Source organism: Mesoplodon bidens (genome assembly GCF_964165515.1).
Source record: "Mesoplodon bidens genome assembly, chromosome: 2".
In the NCBI taxonomy this organism is placed as follows: domain Eukaryota; kingdom Metazoa; phylum Chordata; class Mammalia; order Artiodactyla; family Ziphiidae; genus Mesoplodon; species Mesoplodon bidens.
Genome location: NC_138177.1, coordinates 182,544,343 through 182,563,862, shown reverse-complemented (window position 1 = coordinate 182,563,862; position 19,520 = coordinate 182,544,343). Strand labels below are relative to the sequence as shown.

General features: G+C 61.0%; 1 protein-coding gene across 7 annotated transcripts in view; it reads right to left on the bottom strand.

Moving 5' to 3' along the window:
- The window catches only part of PLEKHG5 (pleckstrin homology and RhoGEF domain containing G5), a 51,194-nt gene that overhangs the window by 16,053 nt on the left and 15,621 nt on the right, over nucleotides 1-19,520 (bottom strand). The window contains exons 1-2 of one of the 7 annotated variants that reach the window (XM_081223964.1): nucleotides 12,930-13,012; nucleotides 11,949-12,025 (exon numbers count right to left, since the gene is read on the bottom strand). In XM_081223964.1, coding sequence (XP_081080090.1) covers nucleotides 11,949-12,025; nucleotides 12,930-12,933 — 81 coding nt within the window. In that variant the 5' untranslated portion in view covers nucleotides 12,934-13,012. Of the gene's footprint in view, nucleotides 1-1,294; nucleotides 1,551-4,844; nucleotides 4,865-6,084; nucleotides 6,299-7,069; nucleotides 7,382-11,948; nucleotides 12,026-12,929; nucleotides 13,013-19,520 lie in introns of those variants that run through there. The other 6 variants (XM_081223963.1, XM_081223966.1, XM_081223965.1 and 3 more) reach the window with 6 other exon arrangements.

The window sequence follows — 19,520 nt, the reverse complement described above, 5'->3', positions numbered from 1 at the left end:
GGCAGGAGCCATGCTAGGTTGTAAGGGTTCGGGGCGGGGGAGGTGTGTGTGTCTCTGGGACCCTTCCAGCCCAAGTCCCTGGTTCTGTGCCACAATCTCATTTTTAAACCAATCCAGTATATAGATGGCAGATTTCACAAAGATTCACTCTTTAAGGCAGATTTAGCATTCAACAAATATTTATCAAGAACCTACTATGTACCCTGCCCTGCAAAGACCCTGGGCTGGAGAGACTCGGGAATATTCATTTCCCAGCACCGTGGTGGGCCTTGTTTAACTCCGCCACAGCTTCTCCTTCTCCTCTTGCTACTGCTATTACTACCAGACACTAATGCTAATAATAACGACGGGAACCCAGCTGGTGGCTGACCCCCCTGCTCCCATCCTCCCAGCAGCCCCCAGGCTCAGGGACACCAGTGGCCATGTGAGTCAGGCCCAGGATCTGAAGCAGGTGAGTATTCAGCAGGTTTGGTTGAGGATGAAGTTCCGAGAACCCCCAGCCCCACTGGGAGGCGGAGGCTTGGGCAGGCAGAGCCCACACTGTTTGCTCCCCACCCCTTCTCTCACCTCCATCCCCTCCAGGGTTGGGGGTCTCCCCAGCACTATAGCAGGGCAGCCCCTTCCCAAGGCCAGACTCTTGGGCCTCTTCTCTCAGACCCAGGGTCTACTCCCCACCTCCTTGCTGCCCACCACGCCCACCCTCTGAGGGGAACAGCACCCCAGCCAGCCAGAGACGGATAGCAGGGTCCAGGACCAAAAGTTCCCAGGACTCAGCCAAAGAGGGGCGAGCCCACCAGATGGAACAGCCAGGTCACGCTGCACCTCCAAAGGCAAAGAATGGACCACAATTTTACAAATAACGGGGGGCCTGGCCCTTTGGGGGTCATGGTCTAGGCTGATCCCCACAGGGATGGGGGCACAAGAAGTCAGTCTTCCCTGTCACACCAGGGTGTTGGCCAGAGGCAGGAGTAGGAGGGGTGTGGGCAGGGCCTGGGCAGAGGAAGGAAAGGGGGAGGGGTGGCCCAGTCCAGGGCCTGGGACCCACAGGTGTGTCCGGAGTCAGCCCCAGACACAAAAGGCCAGGCGCTGGCGGTCTCCTCCGCTGCCTGGCACCCTTGGTGCCGGGGTGGGGGACACATCCCAGGCCCCCAGCCCCTCCTCGCCCCCCGCACCCCCGCGGTGTGCACCGGGGGCAGGGGTCTCGGCCGCCGCCTGTCCATCCGCTTAGAGACGCGCGCGGACGAGGGCGCGCGCACCCGCCCCGGCCTCCCCGCCCGGCCCCCCGCTCCCCTACCTGGTCTTCCCCGTGGCGGCCGCGACCCCCCGCCCAGCCGGGCTCGGAGTCCCGGGAGGGCAGCTCGGGGCTCGGCCTGGAGGCCGCGCGGCGCCCGGAGACGCCGGGTCCCGTCCCCATGGCGGCCGGAGGAAGCGGCGGTCTGCGCCGCCCGCCGGACAAAGCGCGGAGCCCCGCTTCCTGCCATTGTGCGGCCGCGCCCGCCCGCTGAGCGCGCCGGGACCCCGGGGGCGGGGAACACCCTCCCTCCCGCCCGCAGCCCGGCTCTGACCCCCAGCCCAAAGGTCCCGGGCTCAGAGGGTCCCTCCCGGACCTCCTCCTTCCTCCAGGGGAGCTCCTTGGATGCTGGGGGCAGGGGGCCCGCCGGGGACAAACGCCCTCGCCTTGACTGCGGAATCCCGGCCCCCGCCCAGTCCCGCGGGCGCCCCACTCTGCTCAGACCTCCATCCCGACCCCAACGCACACGGCTGGGGCACAGGAGATCCCTCCCGGCCCAAAGGGCATCTCAGTCCCCTCCCTCCAGCCCTGGGGACCCCCGCCCCAGAGCCTCAGCCCGGGGGACCTCTTCCCCCTCCCCCGAGGGAGCTCCCTTAATGCTGGCGGCAGAAAAGGGGGGACCGGACCAGGGACCCATCCCCCTCCGGGTCCTCAGACCCCGCTCCCTGTCCAGCCCCGAGGACATCTGTCTCTGCTCTGACCACCGACTTCCCCGCTTCAGCCACAGCCGGCGCTCAGAGGCCCTCCTGAGGGTCATCTTAGTGCCCGCCCACAATCCAAGAGACCCCCGCCTCAGGGCCTGAGCCCGGGGGAGCCCTGCTCCCACTGCCCAGGCCAGTGGTGCTGGCAGAGGAGCAGAGGGGCGCCGGTGACCACAGGTGGAGGCGGCGGGCGGAAGGCAGGCGCGTGGGGCGGAGGGGGTAGCCCTTGGGGAGCATCCAGGAGCACAGAGAGACGGGGGCGTCGCGGAAAACCCCGCAGCCCAACGCAACTTTCCGTGAGGCCCCTGCTGCTGTGGGCTGGTCCCTCCGGGCCTGGAGCCACGCGGGAGCTTCCGGGTGCCCTACCGCCAGGGGGCGCTCATCAGAGACTGGCGAGGACGCCGACCAGGATTGGGGTGTGGTGCCGGGGTCCCCACTGTAGGTTGTCAAAGCGCTTTTACACTCATTCCCGGGAGGCGGAGGCGGGCACTGTTATCTTCATTCATCGCGTGGCGGATAAAGTGAGGGAAAAGCCCACAGGCAGGTCTGACACCCAGACTTTTTTTTTTTTTTTTTTTTTTTTTTTTGCGGTACGCGGGCCTCTCACTGCCGTGGCCTCTCCAGTTGCGGAGCACAGGCTCCGGACGCGCAGGCTCAGCGGCCATGGCTCACGGGCCCAGCCGCTCCGCGGCATGTGGGATCTTCCCGGACCGGGGCACGAACCCGTGTCCCCTGCATCGGCAGGCAGCCTCTCAACCAGTGCGCCACCAGGGAAGCCCGACACCCAGACTTTTGACTCTGGGGCTCTGGAATGGCCTCCCTGGGGAACTCCTCAGGACCCATGGGGGAGGGGGACTGCTGTCATCAGCCCCCCCATCCCCTAGTCAGCTCCCCCTCAATCTGGCTCTGGGTGGAAAGAGGGTGGGAGAGCAGCAGTTTATTCGGGCCAGGAGCTTTCCAGGACCCACTCTGCTCCCAAATCCTGAGCCATCCCCTGTCCACACCACTGGCAGATCTCTTGTAAACGAAAGCCTGATCATGTCACTCCCCCACAAACCCTCCTGTGGCTTCCCATCTTGCTTAAAATAAAATCCCAACTGTGGCCTGACTCCTACCGTGCCTTCTGGCCAGTTCCACAGGGTGGTCCGCCATGCTGGCTTCCTTCATCCCTACAACTCACCAAGCTCAGAGCCTGCACCTCTGCATTCTCTGTCTGGGACACAGTGTGCCCCTGATCGTCCAACAGCTGGCACTGGGCCCCACCTTAACTGCTACTTCCCAAGGAGGCCTTCACCCTTCTCTCAAAATAAATAGCCCCTTGCCCAAAATCAAACCCCTTACATTGAATTATTTCCTCCGAAGCAGCTATTACTACCTGAAATTATTTTATTTCTTTGTTCACTTCTTGATTATCACTTTTCCCTGCTAGACTATCCTCTCCAGCGGCCAGGAGTCTTGGCTGTCTGGCCCACGCTTCATCCTCGGCACTTAGAATAGTCCTGGCCACCGTAGGTGCTCGTGCAGACTAGATGATAAATGGACGAATGAAAGCAGAGGAAGGGGCTTCATGCCAGAGAAGGCCACTGGGGCCTGAAAGGTCTTGGCCAGGATGTCCCTTTCTGTGGCCAACAGTCAACAAAGCTTTCCCCACTGCTTGTCCACAGGTTCTCTCCTTCCTCCTAGCATCCATGACCTTGGCTTGCTGGCCCCAGGCAGGTCAGTTTCCACCTCAAAGCTTGGAGGTGTTGCACATGCCCCCTGCCCCTACTGCTGCACCCCCCCCCGTGGCCAGCCACTGAGCAGTCCCAAGTGCCCAGGCCTGTGCCAAGTCCTGTTCACTCTTCTAAAAGACCATAAGAAGGAAACACTGGTACTACCCCCATTCAACAGACAAAGAAACTGAGGTTCGGAAAGGTAAAGTGACTTGTACAAAGAGCAGATGCCCACTGGACCACTACCCATGTGCCTCAGGCACAGGGAAGGCATGGGGACATGAAGACCAGCCAAGTGGTGGTTTGGGCAGCAGGGCCTTGAGGCCCACCCCCTTGGGGACAGGGCAGATCCCCAAGCCCACTGGCCTGGGGTAACCAGGTTGCATCAAGTGGAGACCATCAGGGCTGGGCCAGGACAGGTCACCAGAGGTCACCTGAGTGACCAGGTTCTGGCCACCCTGAATCATGCTCCTGCTTGGGTCCTCCATCCAGGGCTGGGGCTGCGCCTTAGAAGGCCAGGGCCCTGCTGTCCCAGAGCCAAGAGTGCAGGGTCGAGGAACCTGCAGAGCAGGGGAGGAAAGGCACCCCAGGCCCCTGCACCAGGGGAGGGAGGAGGCCTCAGCAGGCTCTGAGGTTCCTACCTCCTCTCTACACGAGAGAGCTGAAATGGCCCATGCGCAGGCCCAAAAGGTCCCGGCCCCTGACTCCCTGGGGAGGGGGCCCCTCCCCAGCCCAGCCGCAGCTCCAGGCTCATGAGTCAGGACTGGCTTGTTGAAACTGATACCCAGAAACCAGATGCTGGGGCTGATGAATAATGGAGTCGCCAAGGCAGGAGCCCCCCTCCCACTCCCGCCCAGCACCACCTCCCCAGCCCCAGAAAAGCAGAGGCCTGTGGGCATCCCCTCCCCCACAGTGGGCTGGGGCCCCAGCCTGGTCTGCAGTGGGAGAGGCAGCTCCCTGTCTAGGAGAGGTCACAGGTCTGGGCCAAGGTCTGGAGCCAGTTCTGTGTTCTGTCCACAGAAGACTGGCCTAGAACCAGGAGTTGGGGCTCCCTGGCCAGGGGGCCACCCCTGCCCAGGGGCTCCCTATCCGACCTAAGCTCCCCTGGGAGCCTACCAGCCCCAGGGCCCCATCTGGTACCTTGGAAATCCAGGGGCGGAGGCCGCATGCGTGGGCACGTCGGCCGGCAGGGAGCCAGCTCTGCCAGGCTGCTCTCTTGCTCCCAACGGCCCACCTGGCTCCTCCCTTCCCCTAGGCCTCGGCCTCACCCCTCATCCTCGGGTTCTGGGGTCCATCCGGACACAGAGCCTGCCCTAAGGCCCTGCCCTGTGCCGGGCAGACGGCAGGGGTGTAGAGCAACTCTCCGCAGGCCAGCCCTACTGCACCCGCTGCAGAAGCCAGCAAGGCCCCTTCCTCCCCAGGGAGCCGAACAGCTGGGGCTGGTCGGTGCTAGGGGGAGAAGGAAAGGCTGTGGTCCATGAACTTCACCTCCTGCCCAGTCCCTGCACAGATGTGCCAGATCCTGGAGCCAGGACCCCGGCGTGGCAGCCTGTGCCCTTCTCCTGGCGCCTCTTTCTTCAGAGCCACACGAAAGGCTCCTTGGGAGGGAGTGGGGCAGAGAGCGCAGGCCTGGGCTGCGGGAGACCTGCTTCTGGGGCCCAACTAGCCCTCTGCCCTTCCCCACCTGGGTGAAGAGGGCACTGGCCAGTTCTCTAGAATTTTCTATCTTGGGATGGCTGCTGGGTCCCATTGTGCGCCTGGACTCTGGCAAAGGGCAGAGGAATAGTGAAATCCTCCCAGAGCCCCCCAGACCTGGGGAAGGCAATGGAGGAATCTGTAGGGCCCCGGGCCCCCTGGGCCTCCACGTCCTCAGTCCTTCATCAAGGTGGGCGGGGCCTCTCCTGGCTTCATGGGTCCTGTCCTCCTGCCCTTCCCCCTAGCGGGGGCCAGGCTTGGCCCAGGCTGCCTGAGGTGCAGACTCTCGCGCCCCCTGCCGGCCTCGAGAGGGCTTTCCGCCTGGGACCGACTCGGACGCCCAGATGGGGCAAGGTCGCCGAAACCGCCCAACCAAGCCGCGCCAAAGTCCCTTCAGATGCCCTCGCCCCACCAGCAGCCCTCTCACACCAGGGCTGGGGCCCTGCAGACTCCTCATGACCATGTCTCCCAGCCGACCGCACCCTAGAGTCACTGTGCAGGCGGGCGCTGGAGCCCATTCCACCCTCAAGTAAGCGGAGGCAGGGCCAGTGGCGCCCATCGACACACCCCTGCTGGCCTAGGACTGTGCGGGACCCTCCACCCAGGGTTCTGTCCATTCATTCAGGGAGAGTCTTGGCGCCCGGACCCATTCCCGTCCAGACCCCAGCTTCCCCGTGAGACTCACCTAGGGACAAGGGTCTCCTCCCCAGTGGCTGGGGCTCGGGCCAAGGCTGCCAGAGTCCGACGGGCCCGCAGGGAGAGGGGGACCGGAGCCGCCGGGCGGGCTCGGTCTGCTCTGCGCCGGCTAGGGGCGCCGGGCGTAGGGGAATTACGGTAGGCCGGCGCGGGCGCTACCACCTGGGCGGGCCGGGACGTACCAACGGCGCGCCCGGCTGGGACGGGGGAGGGTCTGCGGTCCCGGGAAGGGCCCGGCGCCCCACCCGGCGGCCCAGGGGGGTGGCAGGAGGACCGGCCGGCGCTTGGAGCTAATCTAGGGTCCGCGCTGTGGACAGAGGGGAGGAGGCGCTTGTCACTGTTTCCGAGGGGGCTGCCCTCTACAGACCTGCGGAAAGTTCAAAGTCTGTAGTCTTTAACCTGGGCTTGAAGACCCGAGCTCGCCCGCCCCCGCCTAGGGCCCGCGGCGGGACGCTGCCCCCTGGGGTCCAGGCGGGGGGTGGGGGGACCCGCAGGCCCAGCCCGTCCCGGGAATCGCCCCAAGCCAGGCTCGCTTCCGCTGGATTCTGAACGGCGCCCTCCACGGCGCCTGAGAAACGGGCCCGCCTTGCTCCGTGCCTCCCTCTTTTTTCCTGGCCCACGCCTAGCAGGTCCTGAAAAAGGGGGCCATTCTGCCCTTTGGTGGTTCCCAGCATCCTGAGTTTAGAATAACTCTGCGCTCAGGACTGGAGGTGGAGATAGTGTCTGGGTACACAGGGATCCATCCCACTGAGAAGGCAGGCAACCCAGCCCCAAGCACACCTCCCTGCTTCCCTAATTACCGAAGCTAGCAGATGGGCGTGGTTGGGCTGGGACCCCCGCGGGAGCCTCGGGGTTCAGGCCTACCTGCATTTTCCCAATTCTAGACCACCTCCATCAGGCCCCTCACCAGGCCTGGGCCTCCAGGCTGCTGGAGCCCCCTCCTAATGGGAGCTACCCTCCTGGTCAGCACTGACCTTCCTGGGGCTGGTCCACACCAGAGCAGCTCATCTCCGCCAGGTAGCATGAGGTGGGTCCTCTGTCTCTGCCTCTTGGGCACCCCAGGCCTTCACCTTCTCCCCTCCAAATTACTTAGCCAAAGCCCCCAAATTCCCCTTGCATTGCTCCTCTGGTCCTGCCCCATTCTCCAGCTGCAGACTGGACTGCCCCCTGTCCACAGCTGACTAGCATCTCCACAGACCAGCCACCTCCAGAGATTCCCCAGAATCTGGCCATTCTCAAGGGCACCCTGGCTGGCCTCCTACCTCTTACCCCCAAAGCATTGCCCAGGAGAATAGGTCACTCCCTCTCCCATTACTCACTACATCCTGCCCATTCTTTCTCCACAAGGACCTCAGATCCACCCCTTCCTCTGCCCTGTGGCCACTGGTCTTCATCTGACAGCCCCTCCCCTAGACACACACACCACCCTCCCGACTCATCCCTGCCACCTCACAGCCCACTGTTAAGCTGGAAGAGAGCTCTGAAGTCATCAAATTGAATCTCCACTCTCTCTGCTTAAGTACTTCTAGGGGTGGGGAACTCACTACCTCTACATCAGGGAACACCTTCAGCTATTGGAAACGCTTGCCTATACTGAACCAAAGCTCACCTCCCTGCCAGGCCCCTTGGGACCCATGCAGAAAAACTCACCTCCCCTTCCTCCTGACAGTTCCTTAGAAATGGTAGGCTCTGAGGACAAACAGACCTGGTTGAGTTCTGGCCTTGCCTGGGCAAGTCATTGCACCTCCCTGCTTCTCAGTGTCTTGTCTGTAAAATGGAGGTGGGGTGGTCCCTACTGCACAGGGTGGGGGTGAGGACTAGAGGAGGTCCCTGCGGTGAGGCACTAAAGCAGGGCCTGGCACACAGTAGGTGCTGAGTAAATGGTGACTGCTAGAAGTAATACCTTTAAGGATGAGGTCCTGGGGTCCCATCTCCAGGATAAACACCCGCAACATCTTCTGTCCCCTCAAATGTGGTCCCCTAGGCCAGTGTCAGCCCTCCTCCATGTCCCCTTGTGACCCGAGGTGCCCTGTACAGACTTTCATCAGAGTGCCCAGCTCACGGCAACCCAGACTCTTTCCTGTGGTTAACTTGCAGCAGGGCGGGGTCACCCACCGTGTCATCACCCGGCCCCCTGGGACAGAGGGAGCAAACACTTCCTCCATCTCCCCGACAGGACACCTGCCCTGGGAACTGGACAGATGTGCAATAAACATTTGTCTAGCTGGGTGGGGTTGGCTGGGGTCTGGGATGGAACCCAAGGAGGTCTCAGATCTCAGGGAGGGGAAGGAGGACACGCGCGAAGTCGAGGGGTTTCTCTCCCCCTGCAAGGAAGATGGACACGTGGTTGCAGATAGCATCCTCTTGAACATCTGCAGCAAGCCACACTGTGCTAAGCAGTTCGCATGTAAGCCCTCTTTTTCACCCTTGTTGCAACTTGAGAAGCCTCAGTTTCCAGATGAGGAAACTGAGGCTTAAAGACGTGTAGTGACTTGCCCAGGGTCATGCAGCGGGAAAGGGGTGGGCTGTGACCCTGGAGCTCCCAGGTGTGGGCTACTCTATAAAACTCATCCTGGGAAAGGGTAGGGACACACCTTCCCTCCGGTCATCCCCAAGGCAGGTAATCCAGACACCTCACCTGGACATCAGGGTGTTCCCTCTTCAGCTTTGCCTCCCTTTCCCCATCCCCTCCGCAGCCCTGCTCACTCCTTACATCCTCAGAAAGCCTCATGGCTCACTCAGCTTTCTTCCAGCTCAATACCCCCTCATTTCTCTGGACACCAGCAGCCTCCTCCAGGAAGCCCATCCTGGTTATCCCCATCCCTCTAGAGTGAACTCCAGGGACAGGAGGTAGGGGTGGGGTGGCTGATTTATCTCAAAAGCCCCAGCACCCAGGAGGGGCTCAAATAAAACCTCAAGGGTGGGGCTTTCCTGGTGGTGCAGTGGTTAAGAATCCGCCTGCCAGTGCAGGGGACACGGGTTTGAGCCCTGGTCCGGGAAGATCCCACATGCCGTGGAGCAACTAAGCCTGTGTGCCACAACTACTGAGCCTGAGTTCTAGAGGCCGCGAGCCACAACTACTGAGCCCACATGCCACAACTACTGAAGCCCACGCACCTAGAGCCCAGGCTCCGCGACAAGAGAAGCCACCGCAATGAGAAGCCCGCGCACCGCAATGAGGAGTAGCCCCTGATCACCGCAACTAGAGAAAGCCCGCGCTCGCACAACAAAGACCCAACCAACGCAGCCAAAAATATAAACAAACAAACAAAACCCTCAAGGGTGGGCCCGGAAGTGGAAGGGTCCAGCCCTGTTGGAAGATGGCCCTCCCCCAGGGTAGCCTGGGGGGCCAGTTTGACAAACCCAAGTCCTCACTTCCCTCCTCCTCCCAGTGGGGCTGGGATGCAGCTCCAGGAGGGTAGAACCTTTGTTCCCTGGAGATTTCCAGGGCCTAGAACCAGGCCTGGCACAGCAGGTGCTTAAAGCTGATTTGGTGAATGAATAAATGACGTCATCTCCTTCAGAAAGCTAGTCACATCCTGCTAGCCATTCCTCGAATGGCTGGGGAGGAGAGGGAGAACGATGCTCTCCGTCTCACTCCCAGCCAAGCTGTGCCAGTCATGCTGTGTGATGTGGGCAAGTTCTTTCGTCTCTCTGAGCCTCAGTTTCCTTATGTTTCACGTGGGAATAATAATAATGCTTTTCTTCTGAGGTTCTCTCGAGGGTCCAGTGAGACAGGCATGAGGGCCCAACAACCTGCCTGCTGGTTATTATTATCACCAACAATAGGATATTCTGGAACTTCCCTGGTGGTCCAGTGGTTGGGACACCGCGCTTCCACTGCAGGGGGGCACGGGTTCGATCTCTGGTCGGGGAACTAAGATCCTACGTGCCACGCGGTGCGGCCAGAAAATAGAAAACAACAACAATAGGATATTCTTCTCTCCTCCTTCTCACCAAACCTGGGTGTCATTCACCTCCTCTCACCCTCCGCTCCAGCCTGCTCATACCCTTGGCAAGACCTGCCTCCCACCCCTTCTTTCCTGCCTCTGCACTTCTGCCTGTGGCAGTGCCCCCTTGCTGGAGGGCCCTTGCCTTCTGCTCTGCCTATCCACGTTTTCACTTCCACCAGAGGTCACCTCCTCCGGGATGTCCTCCCTGACTAGCCCTTTTCCCTCTGATGGCTCAGGCATCCTTGTCCCCCAAGTCTGTGTCATTTGTCCCAGAGTGGGTCCCACCAGTGATAGGACTTGGGCTCTCCCCCTGCAGGGTGGGTGACCCTCTGGCTGCTGATGCCAATGTCAGCCATGCTAAGCTGCAGGCAGCCCAGGGCTGGGACCTGGAAGATGAAGATGGGTCCACACATGCTCTGACACCAGCTCTCATCTCACAGGCCTCACCCCGGCCCTTCCTGCAGCAGCTTGTGGGCCCGCCCCAGGAGGGGCAGCTGCCCACAGGAGAGGCTGGGACAGTGTGGCCTGGCCCCCTTTGTCATCCCTGCGGGTCAGGCAGAGGGCCCAAGGCTTTGCAGGCCCCTGGCAGGATGTAACTGAGGATAACTGAGGCCAGTTTGTTGCCAGGAGCCCCCATCTGGGGGAGAGGCAACCAGCCAACACCAGAGCCCCGATGCCAGGCACCATCCATGCCAGCAGATTGCATCTGACATCACAGCCACCCCCTTGCTTGGTGACCACAGCAACTGGAAGCCTCCCCCTCCTCTCCCCGCCCGCAGAACAGTCCTCCACGTTCCTGCTAACCGTGGTCTTCCTGTGCAGAATGTAAGCGCGTGTGTCTGGATGGAGGGGGGTAACAGGGTGGCATTTTTAATTTCCTGCAGCTGGCAGAGCTGAGCTACACAGTGGTTAGGAACAGGGCTCTGGCACCACACAGATCTGGGTTCTGGGTTTAAATCTCAGCTCTACCACATCCTAGCGATGTGTTCTTAGGTGGGCTGCTACCTGTCAACTATAAATGAGAATAATGACAGGACAGATGTCAGAAGGCCAGAGGGAGGAGACAGGGTCCTCAGTGCCCACAGTGAGCTGGGGCAGTTACAACTATTGTCACTCAACTGCGTGCTGGGAGGGGCCAAACCTGGGTTCAAACCCTTGCTCGGTCTCTCCTGAGCTGTGGGGCCTCCTCCAAGTCACAGGACCTCTCTGAACCTTGGTATCTTCATCTGGAAAACAGGGCAACGACCGACGCCTTCCCAGCAGAGCTGCCACAGCCCAGAAGGCACACAGCCCAGCACGAACCAGGCAGAAGTGCCCCGCCGTCACCGTTACCCTTATCCCTCTTGTTTTGTCCACTCGTAGCTCCCAAGTCCTGACCCTCCTTGACCAGTTGGTCCCTTCTTCCCTTTGTCATCCCCAGGCCCACAGTCACTGTCACAAAGTCCCAAAGTGTCCCTGACCCATGCCCAGGCCTGAAGAGTGGCCTGGTGCCCGAGGAAGAGTGCCCGTTGGGCACTGGAACGGAACCTTGGTGGGGGGCGGGAGGGGGGGTGTCCCTTCTTGCTGATTCTCCGTTTCCTCATCCGTGACATAGAGCAGCAGCTCCTGTCACCTCAGGGCTGTAAGGACTGCAGTGCAGGAAAGGGCTCTGGGGCACCCCTGCTCCAGCTGCCCTTGCAGAAGTCCCCCCCGCTCCACTGTTTCTGAACCGGGGTCAGTCCCTCTGCCTCCTAAGCCAGCCACCCTGCGGCCCTGCCCACCCCTGAACCCACACGACCCTGTAGCCAGGCCAGCTGCACCCCTGCCAGGGCCCTGTGGATTTCCGGGCCTGGACAGAGAGAGCGGTTAGAGCCCTGTCCCCTCTGCCCCCAGCTGCTCCCAGGCCCTTCAGCCCCCCTACCTTAGCCGCCCGCGCCTTGTCCATGCAGTCGGGGTTCTGACAGGACAGCCCCTTCTCTTCAGCCAGGCTCCGGTCTTCTGCAAAGGACAGAAGAGGGTTACTAGTCGGGCGGGGCCCAGGGAGGGTGCGCCCCAGGCTGGGGCACCCAGGCTCCCCGGGGCCCCAGGAGCCTCCTGACCAGAGGATGGGTGGGGCTGTCTCCTCAATGCACCCTTCAAAGGAGGGCAGTGTCCCTTTCTCTTTTAAATGCCAACTTATCTGCACGGGAATCTGTTAGCAGAGCCCTTTTCTTGTAGCAGCTCCCCAGGGAAAGTATCCAGATTCCAGGGGGAGAAAACGTCTTTGGAAATGAGCAGCTCCCTCTCTCTGTACCACTAGTCTGGGGAGGGGGGTGGCTCAGTGACCTTGCGGCCCCAGGGTTCCTGGGGGATCCCTGCAAGACTACGGGGGGAAGGGGGATGCCAGGGGCCCAAGATCCCTTCCTACCCCCGTCCTCCACATCGCTGCCTCTATTGATGGTCTCCCCCGCAAAAGCCTGGGGTGGTCCCCTCACCCGCTGTCCGTCTTTGACCCAGAATTTGGTCCCCTCCAAGCTAGCTGCCTCTCCTCCTGGGGCGCAGCAGCGGAGGGGGCAAGGAAGGGGGGAAAAGAGGCTGCCCGCCCCGGTCAGCTTGCAGGGCCAGGGGAAGGGGTGATGAAGCGCGCCCCGACACGGGGCACAGTTTGGACCCCCGCATCCCTGATTCCGAGACTGGCGTCTACCTCCCACCGCGAGCAGGCCTTCCCCAAAGGAGGCGGCAGGCTGAGCCCCCGCCTGCCGAGGGGAAGGAGCTGGCCCTGCCCTCCCATTGATCCTCCCCCGCCCCAAACTCCCCGGCCTGCCCGCGATGCCCCTCGCCCGCGCCCCTCCCCGAGCCGGCGCGGAGGCGGCCAGGCCCGCCGGCCTGCATGGCGAGGCCCGGCCGGGGGCCCCGCACTCACCCATGGAAGAGGCGCCGGGAGGCCGGGAACGCGGGCGGTGCGGGGGGCGCCGCGACCCGGCCGGGGGCGAGTGCAACGGCGGCGTGGGGCGGACGCCGGCCGAGCGCCGGGGGAGAGGCCGGAGAGCCGCGGCCGCGGGACCCTCAGCGGCTAGAGGCGGGGCGGGGCAGGTGGGCGGTGGGAGGGGCCGAGCGGCAGCCCCGCCTGCGGAGGGCGGGACTCCGAGCCCCGCCCCCTGCGCCCCTCAGCCTGGACCCCCGCTGGGCAGAGCCTGACCCCGGGCGCGGGGCATCTGCCGGCAGGACGCGACCCATCCTCCCTCCCCCCAACTGGAGCCTCCCCCTCCTCTCTGAAAAGTCGTGGGTGTGACCAAAGGCCATCCCTCCGCCCCGCAACTCCCTCAGCCTCCCAGCCACCTCAAAAGAAAACACCTCTGTTTTTGATGTGGTCTGGAGACATTTTCTCAATCTCCTGGAAAGTGGGCATGAAGGCATTTTAGACAGCTCTGCTCTTTCTCCTGGCCCCAAAGGTACCGTCTAAGTGGAAACGGTGCCTTCTTGCAGATAGGCCTGCAGGTCGGCACAGCTCCCTGCACCCTTTGTCCTCCACCCCCAGCAGCGGACCCTCCCCTCATTTAGACATGCTGTCGGCGGTGGGGGTAAGGGTTCCACAAGTGGAGCGGGCTTGGTGGCTACCGTTGTTTTATGACTATCATGTCTGTGTTGGTGAGCATTTTAAAAACTTTACGGAAGTATAAAATAAATACGTACAGAACAGTGCAGCTCGCATGAGTACACAGCTCAGAAAGTCTTCACAAAATGTATTTTTACAAAATAACTGGCACGCAGGTTACGAAGCCGAGCACCACCAGCCCCCCTGCAGAAGTCTCCCTCATGGGAGCTGCCAGCCACTCCCCACCCCCAGGGGATGCTGTCCTGACCTCTGTTTCAATTAGTTTTGCCTGGTCTTGTACTTTATGTAAATGGCACCACGAGATACTTGGACAACATTTTAATGTTTACAAAACACTTTTCACTTCACAAATGGAGCCTGGGGGAGGTGGCCAAGACTCTCCCAAGGGACTCAGAGTTCTCCTGAGCCTGCGTAGACCCCATCCCACCTGCAGGTTGGTGCTGGGAGGCTCTGGGTAGATGAGATCCAGGTATGGAAGACCCAGTTTCCCATGGGACCCTGGTCTCTCTCCCAAAGTCTCCCCTGGCCCCTTCCCCAACCAGAGTAGGGTGCCTGCCTTTCTACGTGCATCTATTTCATGGGCTGGCCTTGGGGACTCAGGGGTGACGAGGATCCCATCCCTGCCTGCCCTCAGGGACTCGTGACAGAGGGAACTGCGATGGATCCCAAGTCTTCTGGGTTCTCTGGATTCACTCAGCAAACATACAGCAAGGGTCCTCTGAGGGCCCACCACGTACCTAGCCCCAAGCTGGGTACTGGGGACCCGCTGGTGACCCTGACGAGTCCTGAGGGCCTCATGTGGGGCCCGGCACGGCCGGGGCGAGGAGGCTGAGGGAGCAGCTGCACAAGAGGCCTTGCTCAGTGTTCCGAAGCTTCCAGGCTGAGAGGGAAGCAACAGCACGGGGTCCCGCAGTGTCCCCTGGTCTGCTGCTTGTGCAGTGGGGACCTGGCGTTCTGAGAAGGGCCCCTGCTAGTTCTCAGGACTCTCAGGCGGGCCCTGCCCCATTCAGTTCACAGAATCACACAGTTCTGATTTCCCTCTCGGAATCTCAGCTGTCTGAAGGGCCAGGGAGGCCTGTCCTGCCTCTAGCCCGGAGGCAGGGGCAGCTGAGGGGGGAAACAGCCCTGTGAGGACCCTGACGGGGTCCCTGGGGTCAGCGATCCTGCTGGCCCTGCCCCAGCCCTGCCTGTCAAGCCGTAGCTGGCTCAAGGGTCGGGTGGGAAGCAGGGCTCTTCTCCACCACCCAGCAGCATCTCCTCTGCCATCTGGGTTTCCAGGGACCTGGAGGCCACAGCCAGCTTTGGGGGAGTTTCCCATGCACCCTACCTGAATCTGGGGAGCTCAGCCAGATGAGGTCTGCTTGTAACCCTGAGTCCCTGGATTCTCACAACTCAGGGCCTGGGGTTGGGTTCTAACACCCTTTGTCCCAAGACTTCTGGATTCTGGTCCTAAATTCAGCAGGCTCTGGGCTACTTACTCCACTACAGGGTCCTGGAGCTGCCTTGCCAGCCCTCTGGGTCCTGCCATGACCGCCCCAGGCCACAGCCACTCCAGGGCCAGACTCCCCTCGGCCATCGTGGGGTGGCCGTGGGGTCTGGAGTTCTTTGTCCTGGCTCTTCCAAGCACTGGAGTTCTACCTGGCTAACCTCTCTGGCCTCTAGCACCACCCCCCCACCGCCCTCCCGCCCTCCCCCCGCCCCCCCCCCATTTTCAGTTCCCTCAAGGTGCTCAGTCTGCTTTCTAGACGTCCCCTCTGCGGACTGCTCAGTCCCAGCCCCTCTGGAATCTAGTTTCCCTGAAGTTCACATGAAAGCTACAGCCTCCTAGAGCCCATAGGTGTGCTTTTCTACGCAGAGACTCCAAACACAGGAACATCGCTGAGGACCCTGCTAGCTCTCAGGGCCCAGAGATGGGCCTCTGGGGGCCAGGGAGGAATCAGGCATCGGGACGGCTGTCCCCACCCCAGGCCTGCCATGGGTGCCCTTCTGACAGGTTGCCCGGTTTGCAGCCCTGCAGAACGGGTGGGCGTGGTAAGTGGGAGATGTTGTACCAGGTGGTACACACCCTGGACATAGTTGATTGGGCCAGAGGTGGCCGCCTGGGCCAGCCTGTTCAATTAGACTTGCTCTCTTGAGAATTTGAATTGAGACGGGCAACTCCTATTGGGCCCTGGAGCCCTGAGGTCACAGAAAGTCAGTCTGAGTGGGTACAGAGCCCTGCAGTTGATGCGGAGCAAGAACAAGGGGCCCCATGGGAGCACCTGGTCAGTGGAGATGGCCCTAGAGCAGAGAGGGAGGGCAAAAAGCAGCTCTGTGACCGTGGGGCAGCTCCCAGGGGCCGCCTCCACCACCTGCCCTCGCTCCCCCCAGGGTCCCCGCCCCGGAGTACCCCTCTGGCTGCTGGCCCTTGGCCAGCCCCAGGCAGACCTGGAACCTGGCAATTGCCCACCCCCAGGGTGCCAGATGTTGTCTTTCCGGGTCTGAAACAGCCCAGCTGCCCTCCTGGCCTCCTCGGGCCCCTGCGGCTCCCAGCATCCTGGGGAAAGCCAGGGCCCCTCAGCCAGGCAGACAAGCCCACATGCCAGCGTCCCCCACCCTCTATCTTAGTCACACGATGCCGTTTTTCCTTCTCCAACACGATCTCTACGACAACTGGCCGACAGGGCGCCTGGGCAGAAGCCGGCCGGCAGACATGTTTTGCTTGGCGAAGCACAGTGCTTCAAAAGAATTTGAATTGGTTGCCAACTTTGAAAAGTCAGATTTCACATAAAAATCCAGATTTCTGGCTTCCATGGACAAACCAGAGGAGCCTGGCAGCTCTGGACCCATATTCCTGATGGCTCCAGCTCCCCAGTTGTGTCTGCCTTAGACGGGCACACACCCTTCCACCCTCCACAGTCCCCACCACTCCCTATTGCCTCACCCCAGCCCCCTCCCTCTGTTACTCACTACCTCCCCTGGGACGGAACTGAGCTTCTGACTGCGGCCCAGCCCTTCCTGGTTCTGTTCCTCTGCCTCTGCCACATCCTTCCCATCGCTGTCTACTGTCAACTGACATCCTGCCCACTCTCTAAGGCCCAAGTTGAATGCAGCACCTTCCGGAAGGCCTCTTGATCTCAGAATATCCAAATTCCAGATGAATCGCTCCCTCCTAGATCCCACTGTCCTGGGTTGGGCCTTTGAATTGACCTGTTATTTTGGACCTATCTTCCCCGCCAGATTGCTCCAGAAACACCTGCCTATAACCATAGCTCTGACCTACTCAGCACCTGCTGGGCACTCTGCTTTTCACACATGGTCTCATTTCACCGTCAAACCCTCTGCAGCATGGTCTAACCCCAAAGGGCAGCTGCTGGCCACTGTAGCTACTGAGCATGTGCAATGGGGCTCATCCAAATTGAGATGTGCTATACATGTGAAATATACAGCAGATTTTGAAGATTTCGTGCAAAAAAAAAAAAAAAAAACCAGAATGTAAAATCACATTGATGCGGACTTCCCTGACGGTGCAGTGGTTAAGACTCCGTGCTTCCACTGCAAGGGGCCTGGGTTCGATCCCCGGTTGGGGAACTAAGATCTCACATGCCGTGCGGCACGGCCAAAAAGTAAACTAAAATAAAATCTCATTGATGATTTTTTTATACGGATTATATGTTGAAATGGTAATGTTTTTGAAATAGCCTGGGTTAATTAAATATATTCTTAAAATTCATTTCACTTGCTTGTTTTTAGGGTTTTTTGTTTGTTTTTTTGCTTTTTGTTTTTAATGTGGCTAGTGAAAAAAATTTAATGATGAAAGTTCTAGGGGATAGCACTGTTCTAAACAACTGAGAGAAGGAGGTATGTTGATTGTTGCCCATTTTACAGATGAGGAAACGGAGGCCCAGAGGGTTGGGCGACTTGCCCAAGGTCATGCAGCTAGTGAGTGATGAGGCTGGGACTTGAGCCTAGCACTGGAAGACTCCAAGTCTGTGCTCCTAACCAACAGGCCACACTGCCCCCATGGTGCCCCCATGGTTCCTGGCATGGTTAGGTGCTTGGCACACATAAAATGATCCCCCCATTGTCACATAAGACCCCCTTTCCCAGCTGGCTGCAGGCTGAGACAAGCGTACAAGAAACCACCCTTGTCATTCCTCAGGGGAGCCCCTCACCTCTGAGCACCCCCTGGCATAATGCACCTCAAGAAGGCAGAGCTTCCCTGCCCATCACCTCCCAACCCCAGGCCTGGCCAGGCAAAGGCTGCCCCTCCCAGGAAGCAGCTGTGGCCTTGAATGACCCCTCCCACGCAAACCCAGCCCTCCTGGGAGCCTATCTATGGTTGGGCAGCTGCTGCGGGCTGTGCTAGGACTGAACCTGTCATCAGGGCAACTTGCAGAAGGGCAAGATTTGACCCAAACCTGCCCAAGAGCCGGAGGGGTGTGTCCTGGGCAAATGGCTGCTGACCCCAGGAACCATCCGCCTCTCCCTACCCCAGACTCTGGTCAGAGCATCACAGGTGGCCTGGGAAAGAAATGTGGTCCCCTTCCCAAAGCCCCTTGTGGGGTAGGGCTGTCAAGTGGGGACCCAGCTGGAGGACGGAGCCCGGACCATGGTCTCTGATGCTGTCCCTGCCTGCAGCCCAGACTAAAGATGTCATCGTCCCCTGGAGCCCAGAGACCCCCAAGCACTGCCCTGCCCACCCACATGCCTCGGACTCAGTAAGAAGAGGTGGGAGGACACATCCAGAATCCCTTTCTGGGGCCCGAGAAACCATCCACACAGTTCCTGCCCACAGGCCTGGAGCCAGCCAGCCACTTCCTCTGGCCGAGGCTGCTGTGGGCACCTGCCCATTTGCCCACCGCCACGGGCTTCCTCCCAGGCTCCTCGGAGGAACAGAGAGTGGCTGCGGGGAGAGCAGGAGCAGGACTGCGGAAACGGGGGTGAGATTCCCGTTCAGGACAATCACGCTCCGGGCACGAGCCCCGCCCCATTGCGCTGGGACCCACCACCCACCCGTGCTGGGCCCAGGCCAGGGGCTGGCAGGGTGCAGAGGACAGAGCCCACACAGACAGCTGTGTGCCCGGCTCTCCCACCCGCCTGCCTCAGCTCGCCCCCGAGGCCGGCTCACGCGCCGTGACCCACGCACCGTGTGCTGGGAACTCTTTCCCAGCCAGGGCCAAGAGGCACGGGGTCGTGATGGGGGGCCTGGTCCTGTGGCTCCGAGGCTGAGGGCGGGAACTGTGGATCTGGGTACCACCACTCACCACCCCACTGAGCCTTGCCTTCCCTTCCAGAGCAAAGGGGCCACCAAGAATGGTCCCTGCCTCCAAAGGTGGGCGTGAAGATGCAAGGAGCCATGGGAAGTCTTGGCACGGGGCAAGTCCCCTCTAAATGTGAGCTGTGAGGCCCCACGGATGGCAGGGACGGCCTTGCCTGGAGAGGCTGGGGGCAGGGGATGGGGAGCGGGCTTCACAGGGGTTGCTCCAAAGCCCCAGGGCTGGGTGAGGGCCCAGCAGCAGGAACACTTGGCACTTGGCAGTGACTGAGATGAAGAGGACAAATAGGAAGAGGGGGACAGACCCCTGCTTGGCCTCCCTGGCTTGTGTCTGGGACTGGCTGCGTGACCTCATGCCGGACCTCAGCCACCTTCCCTGCCTCAGTAGACAGGAACCTGCCAGGTGAAGCCGTACAAGCAGACAGAATTGTCTGCCCCCCAGGCCACTCCCCCAACCCACCCTCTGGTTCCAGAACAGAGCCCGGCTGAAAGAGATGGGGAGCTTTCTGCCAGGCTGGCCTGCGCCTGCCCCGTGTGGTCCTCCCGCTTCCCCCTGCTCCACACCCTGCCCGGCATCACAGGCTCCTCTCTCCCAGCCTCCTGCACAGGTGGGTGCTGTGCCCACCCCACCCCTCCAAGCA